General features: G+C 40.2%; 2 protein-coding genes across 2 annotated transcripts; one reads left to right on the plus strand and one right to left on the minus strand.

The window, feature by feature from the left end:
- Positions 1-326: 326 nt before the first annotated feature.
- Positions 327-4,585, minus strand: LOC118281265 (uncharacterized). The gene is made up of 3 exons (XM_035601853.2): positions 4,460-4,585; positions 2,249-3,863; positions 327-1,560 (listed from the first exon to the last, which is right to left on the minus strand). The coding sequence occupies exons 1-3, from the start codon at positions 4,497-4,499 to the stop codon at positions 327-329; spliced, it is 2,889 nt and encodes a 962-aa protein (XP_035457746.2). The 5' UTR covers positions 4,500-4,585.
- A 47-nt stretch (positions 4,586-4,632) lies between these two features.
- On the plus strand, positions 4,633-10,576 carry LOC118281035 (uncharacterized). The gene is made up of 5 exons (XM_050700613.1): positions 4,633-5,049; positions 5,933-6,946; positions 7,936-8,101; positions 8,856-8,971; positions 10,392-10,576. Exons 1-5 carry the CDS (start codon positions 4,983-4,985, stop codon positions 10,574-10,576), a joined length of 1,548 nt encoding a protein of 515 aa, XP_050556570.1. The 5' UTR covers positions 4,633-4,982.
- The last annotated feature ends 1,537 nt before the right edge of the window (positions 10,577-12,113 follow it).

Raw genomic sequence — 12,113 nt, forward strand, 5'->3', positions numbered from 1 at the left:
TTTTAAAACATTACACACGTATTTTTTATTTTCTTACGGAAACTAATACTTTCGACGATATATCGATTTGAAATATCGCGTGACGTCACTTCTAGGTACGTTTTATACGTAGAAATGACGTATTTGCTTCCACTCCTAAACTTTGATTCGTTTTATCAAAGTATTGTTATCTTATATGACAAAACAAAAAAATACGTGTCTAATATTTTTTCATTACCTAACTGACGGACTAAATAGATTTTTAATTTTCATACCCCGTCATCATCCCTATTTACTGGCTTCTGGTGTTGGAAAAAATGGTAGCTCTCCCCTTCGTAATCTTTAGCCTAAACTTCGTTCTCAGCAACATTTTTACCAGACTTCTCAACTAAACCTTTAAACAAAACTATTGCATCTTTACCATGAGACGTAGCGTGATTAACAGTACTCTCCTCATTATGTATCTTAGTAGTAGCTTTTACATCATGTTTTACTATTACTTGATTCTCAGAGACAGTTTTACCATCCCTAGCACCATCCAACTCAACATTGGTAGTTTTATACGTATTCGCAGTGGCAACACTACTACTAAAAGCTACTGTGGTAGTTTTTGTAGTAGTTTTAGTATGATCGTTGTAATTTTTGGTAGTTTTTGGATTATTTGTTGCGGTAACATCTCTTAAAGCTTTGCCTGTGAAATGTGGAGTTGTTGTTGTGTGTTCGTCAGTAGGTTTTGCAGTAATTGTATCTGTTGTTGACGTAATTGGGTATAATCTTGTTGAAACATCAATTAGTAATGTTTTGTTATGTGACTTGGCCTGTCTTTCATCGCTTGGGTGTCTTATATCCCTATCTTTATTTTCAAATGGTGTTGGTTCATCATTAGCTCTCACTCTTTGATCAGGTATGATTTCTTTAAAATCTGAGCCTTTTTCTTTAACAATTTTATATTCGATTTGATATTCTGGTTTCTTAACAGTGCTTGCATGAGTAAACTGTTCATTATTAGCATTATAACGTATTGCTGTTAATTTCGTAGTTTTATAATGGTGATTTCTTTTACCAGACTCTTCGCTTCTTATATCGTAGCTGTCTGTATCTTTTTCTCCATGTTTCTCTTTCTTCTCCCTACTGTTATCAAAATCTCTTTTCTTACTCCTCTTCGTAGCAGTATTGATGCTGTTCTTCACTTCTTTTAACTCTCTCTCTAGTTGATGTAAACGTTGTATCACGAACGGGTCTTCCTGACTCGCGCCTGATCGCTTTCTTTTGTCAAAATGTTCTATGGTTAAGCCTTCATCTGAATGTGGGTTGTCTGCGTTTTTTCGCATATCCAGTTTTTGTGGGCCGTTTAGCATTTTGTATCTTTTACCAATGGCAGCTATAGAAACAGGCATTAGCAATGCTATGCCTGGCGTATTTGTGGAGTTGGACGGCAAGGGATATCTCTTCATATGCTTGCTTTCTATTTTGTTTCTCAAAGCCATAGGTTTATGTGTAGAAGGCGTCGTCCGCAACATCGGGTGCCGAGTTACTGGCAAAGTCGTTCGTGCTGTTATTTTGTTTATTAGTAGGTTTTGACTGGAAGTTAGAGGATTTGTTAGTATTAAGTAGTAATTTGATAGTATTAAGTGTGAGAGAGCCATGCCTCGGGACGAAGAGGGTATCCGTTTACGGAGTGATACCATAGTCTCACAGAAACAATGCTTAATTGTGTTGTGAGTGAGGTTGTCGTAGCTCAATTATCCTCCCTTCTTAATTCCCGATAACCCTTAAATTCCTAACCCCCAAAAAGGCCTTTGGTGTTTTGCGGGGGTCCATGGGCTGCGACGATTGCTTACCATCAGGTGATCCGTCTGAATAAAACATTGTTTTTAAGGGGGATAATCAGCTAATAACTTCTCCTGCTTTGGACGAAGCGAGAGGGAGTATAAGACTTTTATTGACTAAAACCATCCCGTTCATACTCCTGCTTTTTGAGTTGGAGTCTCGGTAACCGGTTAGGTAGTCCGCAGCAATAGATTTCCGCCTTGAGTTACTGACTAAACACCACCCCATTCCTACTCCTGCTTTTCGAGCTGGAGCCTGTTTGTTGAAATATCTGTGTTTCCTGATGGGTATAACCTGGGTATTTTCAAAGCCCGAGTGAATAGGTTGCTTATGGGCAGACGTGCTCCATCGTAGGCCGCATCATCACTTACCATCAGGCGAGATAGCGGCCAAACGTCGACTCATCAAATGTTAAACAAAATCTAATGTTACAACTTACTTAACATCCAATCTAACAGGTCCAAATATGTTCACAGGTTTGTTTTGTTTATCTAGAGTAGGGACCTCATAATGTTCCGGTATTTGCTGTTGGGGTTTACCGTTAGCGTATTTAATTCTATCATAACTCAATTTACTCCTATGCTTTGTCGTATAACGGTACGGCTTGTAAGTGGAACGTCTTGTGTATTTCATCAATTGTTTTGTAGTGTAGTGACTTTTATGTTTCTTATGATGAGTCTTCTTGCCTTTCGAGTGTTTCTTCTTGTGTCTCTTTTCGTGCTTCTTGTGCCTTTTATGCGGTTTCAATGTTGTAGCTTTGTATTTATTTAGTATGTGTTGAGGTATACCCCCTGTTGTTTCTTCTACCCACATGGTTAGAACTCTTTGTCTGAATGGTGTAGTAGCTCTGACTGATCGGTTAATGAAGTTCACATCTTTGCTACTGTTTCGTGGTATTTGGGTTATTGTTTCTGGGTATAGCGTTACGTATCTCATTGTGTTATAAGCTTTCTGTCTTTCTTGAGATTTTTCTATGGAGTTTATACCTACGTCACTTGATGATTCATCGTCATCTTCTGAGCTGGAGGATATTGATGTTAAGTCTTTATCTTCTGATTGGGCTCGTGGTTTGTCTTTTTTATTTTCTTTACCTTCTTTTACTGGTTTTCCTGTATGTAGGGGTATGTCGGGGAATTTCGAATGATCTTTCTTTTCTTTGCGATGTCGCATTAACTTTTTATCGTTCTTTGCGATCTTTTTAATGTCCTTTTGATTGATATCGATTCTTTCTAATTTCTTTTCAGGTGATTTTAGAGGTTCTTTCTTTATTGTAGTGTGAGGTTTTTTCGATACAGTTTCTGGTCTATTGTTGTTGTGAATTAGTTTAGGTGAAGATGTTTTGCTTTTCTTTAAGTACAATTCTATTTTGGACTTTAATTCTCGTCTAGCATTTGGGTTCAATGCCGTATAATGATCGAATATAATCGACCGAATACCTTCTTTAAGAATTCTAGATGCAGCATGTTTTTTCTTCGGTGTAGCTTTACCATAGTCCTCTATCTCTTGTAAAACCTTTGTTAATTTATCTTTAGCTTTCGCCCCATATAAGGAGTTGATATAATCTACAATTTCTTTGACATTATCATCATAACTCTCATCTTTAAGCGTATCAGCTAGCACGTTCATATAAGCCTTTATCACTTGGACCGGCTTCCCACTAATCAGATCAAAAGCATATCTCAACAACGACCTAATCTCATAATTCTCCATCAATTCATGGAATTTACATCCCCTATAATGATATTTTCTTATTTCATCGTCTAAGGTTTTGAAAAAGTCTCCGAACGTCGCGTCGTCATAAGCGTTTAGTAAAGCAACAGCTTGTTGAATGAATTCTGTTAGCGTTTCAATGTCGCCATCTTTAAAATCCCTTCTGTAGCTACCTGTCTTATCAATTACAGTTTTAACTTTATTTATTAGATTCTTTACTTTGTCTAGAAACTTTAGATCTGAAGCCTTGTCTTTGTCGTTAAATTCTAGAACGGTTTCTAGAGCCAAATGGACAGCTCTTTCATTTAAGGGCAACCCCTCAGCAGTACTTTTGCCTACGTTAGCTGGAAAATAAATAAAAATTGTTTAAAGATGTTTTAAGATATGCTCATGTTGAATGGTTTTTTAAGGGCGGAAAATCATGCAATAACTTCTCCCGCCTTAGGCGAGGCGAGAGGGAGTGTCAGACTCTTACTGACTAAACACCACCCCGTTCCTACTTCTGCTTTTCTAGCCAGAGCCCCGGTAACGCTAGGTAGTCCGCAGTTCCGGTCAAGTAGCGAGGTTGACTTGTCAACGATACACGTACTCAGGTATCGTCATGAGCTAATTATCAACGTCAATAGCGGGTGACAGTCCTATGACAGACTTTGACGAAATCTCCATGATTGGCAGACGAATTGGAGATCGCAATAAAAAAAAATTAAGTTAGATATCCTATAACTGCTGTATCGCGTTGTAACATGATATTATAAAAAAACAGCGTTGGAGCTTTTGCCATGAGAGTATATATTTTGACATGGCAGTTAAAATATAGGCGTATACGCAGATACACTGCAAAAGAAATCAAAAACATATTTTGTGGACAAAAAAGTATGTATTTAGTTAATTTTATAAAAAGGGGCTCTATTTGTATTGAAATAAAAGACAAAATAAATACCAATTATTGTGAACAGCAGAACACAAGCGCACACTTTCATTTTAATATAAAAACACTAACATTTTATCGCATCATAAAACTTGTTATACATTGCGCGAGCAACTATTTTTATATTTGTAATCCAATAAAATTGTAACAAAACTATTTTATTGACAATAAACATTGGAATTGTTACTGATTTCTAACAAGCTAGCAATCATCAACTTGAGCATAATTTTAAACCAATCTTCTTTTGAAATAACGGCTTTTTAAACCACAGCGACAAGTGTTGCCAGACTTAAAATATATATTACAAAACGGTAGCTTTTATTAAGTGAACAGTTTACGAAATTACAAAGAGTGTGCAGATATTATTATGTTCAATTGACTTGAATAAAAGTCCTTCTGCTTCGTTTCAACAAAACAAATCAACTCTCGCTCGTTAAGTTTAAAATAAAGACACAAAATGGCGGCTACTGTACCAGCTGCCTCACACATGAAGTTCTATTTATTTCATAATTAACGTTACAGTGTGTAGACAACTATGAAAGCAATATTTATAACTATATTTCTAAATTATGAATTGTTCCTCTGTAAAACTGTACATAAAAGTAAGTGTATCATTTATTTGTCAATCATCATCATCATCAACAGCCTATAAGTGGCCACTGCTGACCAAAGGCCTCTTATCCCACGGAGAAGGTTTGAGCATTAATCACCACGCTTGCTCAATGCGGGTTGGCGATTTCAAACTTATAATTAGAAACTATAAGGCCAGGTTTCCTCACGATGTTTTCCTTCACCGTTTGTCAGTGGTGTCTAAATAATCTTAGAAAGTACATGTAACTTAAAAATGTCACATTGATACTTGCCGTTGGTAGGTTTCAAACTCTGTGGTGAGGTGTCTTACCGAGGTGTCTTTATACTCCAGCTCGACAAGCAGGAGTAGGAACAGAGTGGTTTTTAGTCAGTAAGAGTATGACACTCCCTCTCGCCTCACTTCGAAGAAAGCATTTGACGATTTACCTCCCTAAAAAACCTAAGTAAACTTTCAACACCAGAGGTATTACAAGTACTTTGTCTAGTTAAAATTGACTTCTTTTACTTCTCCTCTAATAATATCTTCTGATTTATTTCGTTGCGGGATCCAAGACAGTCATTCATGTCCCTGGGACGTTGGACTTCAGTGTTCCGGTGTTTGCATGGTTGTATCTACTGTAGATCCTGGTGTACAGGAGTTGCAGCAGTATAAGTGATCATGGCGGGCCGTATTAAGCCCCGTATTCATGATAAACATTTGTTTAGCAACAAAGTTGAATCCACGTGTTGCGGAGCTGCTGTCAACATGTTGCTGGCAACACTGCGATTTAAACATAGTTGCTAGCAACATACTCGCGGCTCACCAACAATGTTTAGCAACTGTTTTCTGTTTGGGTTTATTACTGCCGTGCCGTAAACAAAACAAAAGATAAACAATTAAAAATTTTCTTCCAGAAACATTAAACGAAACATTCCTAACGAGAAACCTGCACAGATCGCTGATAGAAATCGACTCCCTCCTCAGAGGAGTACAGAAAGAAATACAGAAAGAGAGGAAAATAATCAAAACCCAATTAGATTATGAACACGCAATAATACCAGAAGACAGTAACGTTCTAGGTTATGACGTCACAGATCTCTTTTGGGGTGAAACCGGAGTCGAAGGAGTCACCCATGAGGATGTGACATCCACCTTTCTACCAACACCACCCACTCCCCCCCCTACGGAAGAAGATTATGGAGAGGCTTATGAGGAGAACACAGAACCGCCTATACCCCCGCCCCCACCTACTACTACTATGGAAATTAACACCAACTACCCTGGCTACCCTTACGAACCACCCCCTTTTAACCCAATAGGTTATGAGCCGGAAAACACTCCGACGCCTCGAAATGACTCATTCGATTTTCTATTGACACCACCTATCTTTGATACTACGACAAGAAGTCCCTACGATGAAGTTAAAGGGTTACCTACAACTCCCACACCAGTAGATATAGATACACCACCACCAACGCCAATACCAGATTATTCGTTCACCACCATCAAATACACTTTCGACTTACCCAGCCCACCTGGGCCGGAGACGCAAACGAGACAAAAGATTCGGATGAATTCCTATGACTTCGCTGTAACCCCACCAGATTTCGGCAAATTGACGCGCAGTTTAATAGACGACTTTAATAAATACTTTGGTTTCATGTTCCAAAATAATAAGCCATCTAAACTTTCTACTCTTGCACGGAAACCATTTAATGCCCCCCTAAAAACTCCCCACCCTCCAAGAACCACAAAAAGGCTGTCAAAGTATCTGATGCGCAATGAACAGAAACTGAATTTGATGTCCCATGTTACTCCTGCTTCGGAGAAAGCTATGCATGATTTTGAAAACCGATTCCGACATGTGGCCACTACGCCTGTTCAGTGGTGGACTGCCAAGAAGTCAGTCAGGGCCAGGGTTCCTCTCAGTAAGTTGTAAAATCTTACTAATATTTTTTTTTTTTTGTAAAAATTTGCCCCACATTAGGATTTTCTCCTGTGTCGTGTGGTGCGTTTACAAACATACAAATTCACATACATATGACACCCAGACCCGAAACAATAATTTGTGGAAAACACTAAGAGTTGCTCCGTGCGGGAATCGACGCTACACGTTACGTTGCAGCCGATTACCCAGCCACCGCACCATCCGTGCAGTCAGTAATATTATAAATGCAAACATTTATTAGTTTGTGTGGAAAAGTTTAAGTGTGGGAGAGCCATGCTTCGGCACGAATGGGCCGGCTTTGACCGGAGTGATACCACGGCCTTAAGAAAAACGGTCACGTCATTCTACCGAATAAGGGAGTGTCAGACTCTTACTGACTAAGCACCACCCCGTTCGCACTCCTGCTTTTCGAGCTGGAGCCCCGGTAATCCTGCATGGTCGTTCGCAGCTTCGCTTCGGTCGGGTATTAGCCCTACTAGACCCCATCTGTGGTGGTCTGATGGTTTGCGACTCGACAATGGGTGTTTTTCTAAGAGATGTGCTATGTAACTATGCTATGAAGATGTATTTATTAGCTATGCACCTGTTTCCACTGATACTAAGCTATGTAGCTGTGCGAGGAAGATGTGCAGCTCGAGTATGCGATGTATCGATAGTAGGGAAGCCATCCATAGCACACATCTTTCCATATAAAAAACTTAACTTAGCTGAGTCCGTTTCCACTATGTGTACCAATGAATATGATTGGTGGAAGCCAAACGCATCCACAGCAACGTAGCATAACACATCTCTGGTGGAAAAACACTCTAATGAGGCAGTCATAGATACAACAGTGCAAAAGGGACGGAGCTATACAACCTACATAGCTCCGTCCCTCTCGCACTGCTCAATGATCGACCATTCTGACACAATTGTAATAGCAGACTAAGGCCCCTGTTACTAATCATAAAGTTATTTTATTTTAAACAGTGCCTGCTGCAAGTTCTTTGTCCAAATCGCAATTGTGGGCACAGCAACACATGAAGAATTCTGCTCCGGTACACAGAGAAGGTGGTTTGACTCCTCAAGAGGAGCCTGGGTTTCCTCCATCACAACCGGACCACAAAACTGCTGCTACCACTACAGAAACAACAAGGTATTCTTTTTTATGGAACAAGCCGGTAAACGAGCAGACGGATTACCTGATGGTAAACAATCGCCGCCGCCCATGGACACTTGAAACACCAGAGGCGTTACAAGTGCGTTGCTAACATTTTGGGGGTAGGAATGTAAGGTTGTTGGAGAATCGGGAATAGGGACGATTGGGGAATCGGGAATTGGGACGATTGGGAAGGGGGAATTGGGCCTCTGGTAACATCACTTATACAACGAAACACAACGCAAGTGTTGTTTCACGTCGGTTTTCTGTGAGACCGTGGTATCACTCCAGGCGAGCCGGCACATTCGTGCCGAAGCATGCATTGTGCCAGTGAGGTTACCGAAAGCTCAATTTACCCCCTTCTCAATCTTCTCAATCTCCTTTTTTTTACTTTTGTATCGTCGAAAGTATTTAATTTTATAAGAAAAGAAAAAATACGTGTCTAATGTTTTAAAATAATCTACCAGACAGACATTTAAAAAAAAGTAGGATACCTACTACTAATAATTTTGGAGTCAGTCAAAGTATTTTGTTTTTCCATTTTTTTTTTGATTGTGGAATATCATCCAATGACTTCTCTCGCCTTGGGCGAGGCGTCTGGTCAGACTCTTACTGCCTAAAACCACCCCGTTCCTACTCCTGCTTTTCGAGCCGGAGCCCCGGTAAACCCGCTAGGTAGTCCGCAGCTCCGGATCAGATTTAGTTTTTCCTAAGTTATTTATTTGTTTTTTTTTTATTATTATTTGCAAAGGTTGACGGCAAGAACTGGCGTCTTCGATAGTTTCGGAATACCGCAGTACAATCCACTGACGAGCACGTCTCTCAGTACTGCCGCTTCATTCAACGATACTCGCCTTATATTTGGAGGTACGTATCGTGTGACCAGCTATACCGCCTACTTTTTTATTAGTTTCCAATTTTTTTAGAGTTCGATATCATTCAAACACTATTATTAGAACTTATGACGAGATATTTACCATGTTTATTCACTTCGATGAGTTTCGGCACTGTTGCCAGCGCCATGATCACGGATGAACAGCCGAGAGACGTCCACTGCTGAACAAAGGCCTCCCCCTTAGTCCTCCACTTTATTAGAACTTATGACGGGATATTTGCCATGCCAACTTAGGACGGAGCTATACAACCTACATAGCTCCGTCCCTCTCTCACTGATCAATGATCGACCATTCTGACACAGTTGTAATAGCAGACTAAGGCCCCAGTTCATCCGTAATATAAACATGGCAAATATCCCGTCATAAGTTCTAATAAAGTGGAGGACTAAGGGGGAGGCCTTTGTTCAGCAGTGGACGTCTCTCGGCTGATGATGATGATGAAGTTCTAATATTAGTGTTAGTGACCATGTTTGTTTAAAAAAATATTTCATTCAAAGATTTAATTTTAAATGCAAAATCTTTTGCCAAAAATGACAAATAACAGACTTCACCGAAGAGAACATTAAACTGGTCAAAATTACTTTTTTTCAGAAGTTGGTGTTAAATAAGAATAAAACTATAATGAGAAACATCGAGTTTCGAAATTAAAGTCATTTTGATCCTTAATGCTTTTTTTTTAACCGTCTTTCTTCAGTAAAATCAGCTATTTTTTTATAGTATAAAGTTTTTCTTTTTATTTCAATAATGAACTGTGTGAATGATCCCTAACTCCCGAAAAAAAAAACGAAAAGTGATAAAAAAACTGGCTTTTTAAGGTGTTCTAAAAGTATCTACCGCGGCTTTAATGGGAGGTAGTGTTGTATTTGAACATTACAATAGTGAAGAAATTTCGTACCGCGGACCAGTTAACTCAATTTGAAGACATAAAGAAGTTAAATAAACAAATCAAATCAAATCAAACATTGACACTACTCTGTATAAAGTTGTTCACAAATACGCACAGTTCAATAAAAAACAATTGCTATCAATTTTACCGACAGAGACAGTATGAAAGTATGAAAGAGATAGCTCTTTCATAACAAACTCATATTACAGATATTTTGTAAGAATCACCACACCAAAATTTTTGAGCGATAGTATTCTTTTAAAATGCTGGCAACGCAACTGTGACACCTCTGGTAAATAAAGTAAATAGTAAATAATACTAGAAAACTGACCGACAGACAGACGTTATTAATATTATTATAATTATTTGCTTTGACGTTCAAAAGTGCCTTCCTGGTCTATTTGAAATAAATAATTTTGACTTTTGACTTTTTTGACAAATATCCCGTCTCAAGTTCTAATGTTAGTGTTAGTGACCATGTCAGTTTAAAAACTTATATTTTTAGACATTGGAATCAAGAAGAGTACGAAGGCTCCAACGGAAAGGAGAGTCTATCTGAAGATGATGGAGGAACTGAATGAGGGATACCTGCCCATCTTCCTCCTAGAAATATTCAGGATCACTTCCTTGAAGGATGAGAAACCAGTCAAAGAGCTATTAGAAGAAGTAGAACTACATGTTAATACGTAAGCACTCCTTGGTGAATTCTTTTACATTTGATAGGTCGACGTTTGGCCGCTATCTCGCCTGATGGTAAGTGATGATGCGGCCTACGATGGAGCACGTCTGCCCATAAGCAACCTATTCACTCGGGCTTTGAAGACACCCAGGTTATACCCATCAGGAAACACAGACTCCGGCAAGGAGTTCCACCACTAGCAAGCTTGAAGCGAAGCGCTTCGTGCGAGTGGGTGGGATATCTACCATGAAGCGGTGGTGCTTCGCCGATTGTCTTGTGGTTCGATGATGAAAAGGACTAGGAGGAATCAAGTTGTGCAATTTCCCCGCACACTCTCCGAAATGTATCCGGTAAAAAACGGAAAGGAAACTTTGCGCCAATGACTGATTCTAGACTAGCGACTTTACCTGTTCTCACGTAATAGAGAAAAGCTCTACTAGTTTCGAGCCTGCTGAGTAGGCTGTGCGACGTCACACATAAGATTTTCTGCAGAGTCGTGATTAATCAGTATGAATGTTGTATTTCAGATGGTTCGGTCCCAATCGGTCTTTTGGAGAACCCTTAACTACCTTCCTCACTGAAATTTCTCGCTTGCTCAGCGTAGCACAAGTGGATTTTGTTAGAAGTAAGTATAATAGCCCCTTTTTTTGAGGGGGGAATGTCATCCAATGCCTTCTCCCGCCTTGGGCGAGGCGAGAGGGAGTGTCAGACTCTTACTGACTAAAAACTACCCCGTTCCTACTCCTGCTTTTCGAGTCGGAGCCCCGGTAAACCCGCTAGGTAGTCCGCAGCTCCGGATCAGGCATCAGCCCTACTGGGCCCCATCTGTGGTGGTCTGATGGCTCTTTGAAGCGCGCGCGGAACGCGACGCGCCGTTCGCACGGGGCTTGTTCTGGTCGGGCGGCAAGCTACCGTTTTTTTTTGAGGACGGTAAATCATCCAATGCCTTTTCTGGCGAGGCGATTGGGAGTGTCAGACTCTTACAGTTTACTAAAAACCACCCCGTTCCTACTCCTGCTTTTCGAGCCGGAGCCCCTGTAACCCGCTAGGTAGTCTGCAGCTCCGGATAATGGCTCCCTCCGACCTTAATCAGGTCGTCTGTCCACCTTGTGGGTGGACGTCCTACGGTCCTGGGGTGAGCCTATTGCCATATACAGGTCACAATTAAACACTCCGTGCTATTACTGAGAAATTTCGAAAACCGGAACAAGCCCAGTAATACTTTGCCCGACTCGGGAATCGAACCCGACTCGCACTTGAGACCACTTGACTAACGAGGCAGTTTATTTTATTTCATATTTATGTATTTTTTAATAAATTCGTAACAGTTATGTCTTCAGTTATTTATAGTTAAACTTCTAAATATGCTTCAGCACTGCTGGGCCGGCTCGACCGGAGTGATACCACGGCCTCACCGACGTGAAACAACGCTTGCGTTGTGTTTCGTTGTGTGAGTGAGGTTACCGGAGGCCCAATTACGCCCTCTATATCCTTCATAATCTCCGTGTGGCGACACTGACAAGTGACAGTTGACAGATGACAGATGTC

Source organism: Spodoptera frugiperda, chromosome 19, assembly GCF_023101765.2.
Source record: "Spodoptera frugiperda isolate SF20-4 chromosome 19, AGI-APGP_CSIRO_Sfru_2.0, whole genome shotgun sequence".
In the NCBI taxonomy this organism is placed as follows: Eukaryota; Metazoa; Arthropoda; class Insecta; order Lepidoptera; family Noctuidae; genus Spodoptera; species Spodoptera frugiperda.

Excerpts from the sequence above, each read along its gene's own strand:
- LOC118281265 (XM_035601853.2), bottom strand. The coding sequence starts at position 4,499 with ATGAAAGTGTGCGCTTGTGTTCTGCTGTTCACAATAATTG. Across the intron at positions 3,864-4,459 it reads TCTGCTGTTCACAATAATTG|CTAACGTAGGCAAAAGTACT; the intron begins GTATTTATTTTG and ends TTTATTTTCCAG. Across the intron at positions 1,561-2,248 it reads CCTGTTAGATTGGATGTTAA|TCAAAACCTACTAATAAACA; the intron begins GTAAGTTGTAAC and ends TCTAACTTCCAG.
- LOC118281035 (XM_050700613.1), top strand. The coding sequence starts at position 4,983 with ATGAAAGCAATATTTATAACTATATTTCTAAATTATGAATTGTTCCTC. Across the intron at positions 5,050-5,932 it reads CTGTAAAACTGTACATAAAA|AAACATTAAACGAAACATTC; the intron begins GTAAGTGTATCA and ends ATTTTCTTCCAG. Across the intron at positions 8,972-10,391 it reads TACTCGCCTTATATTTGGAG|ACATTGGAATCAAGAAGAGT; the intron begins GTACGTATCGTG and ends TTATATTTTTAG.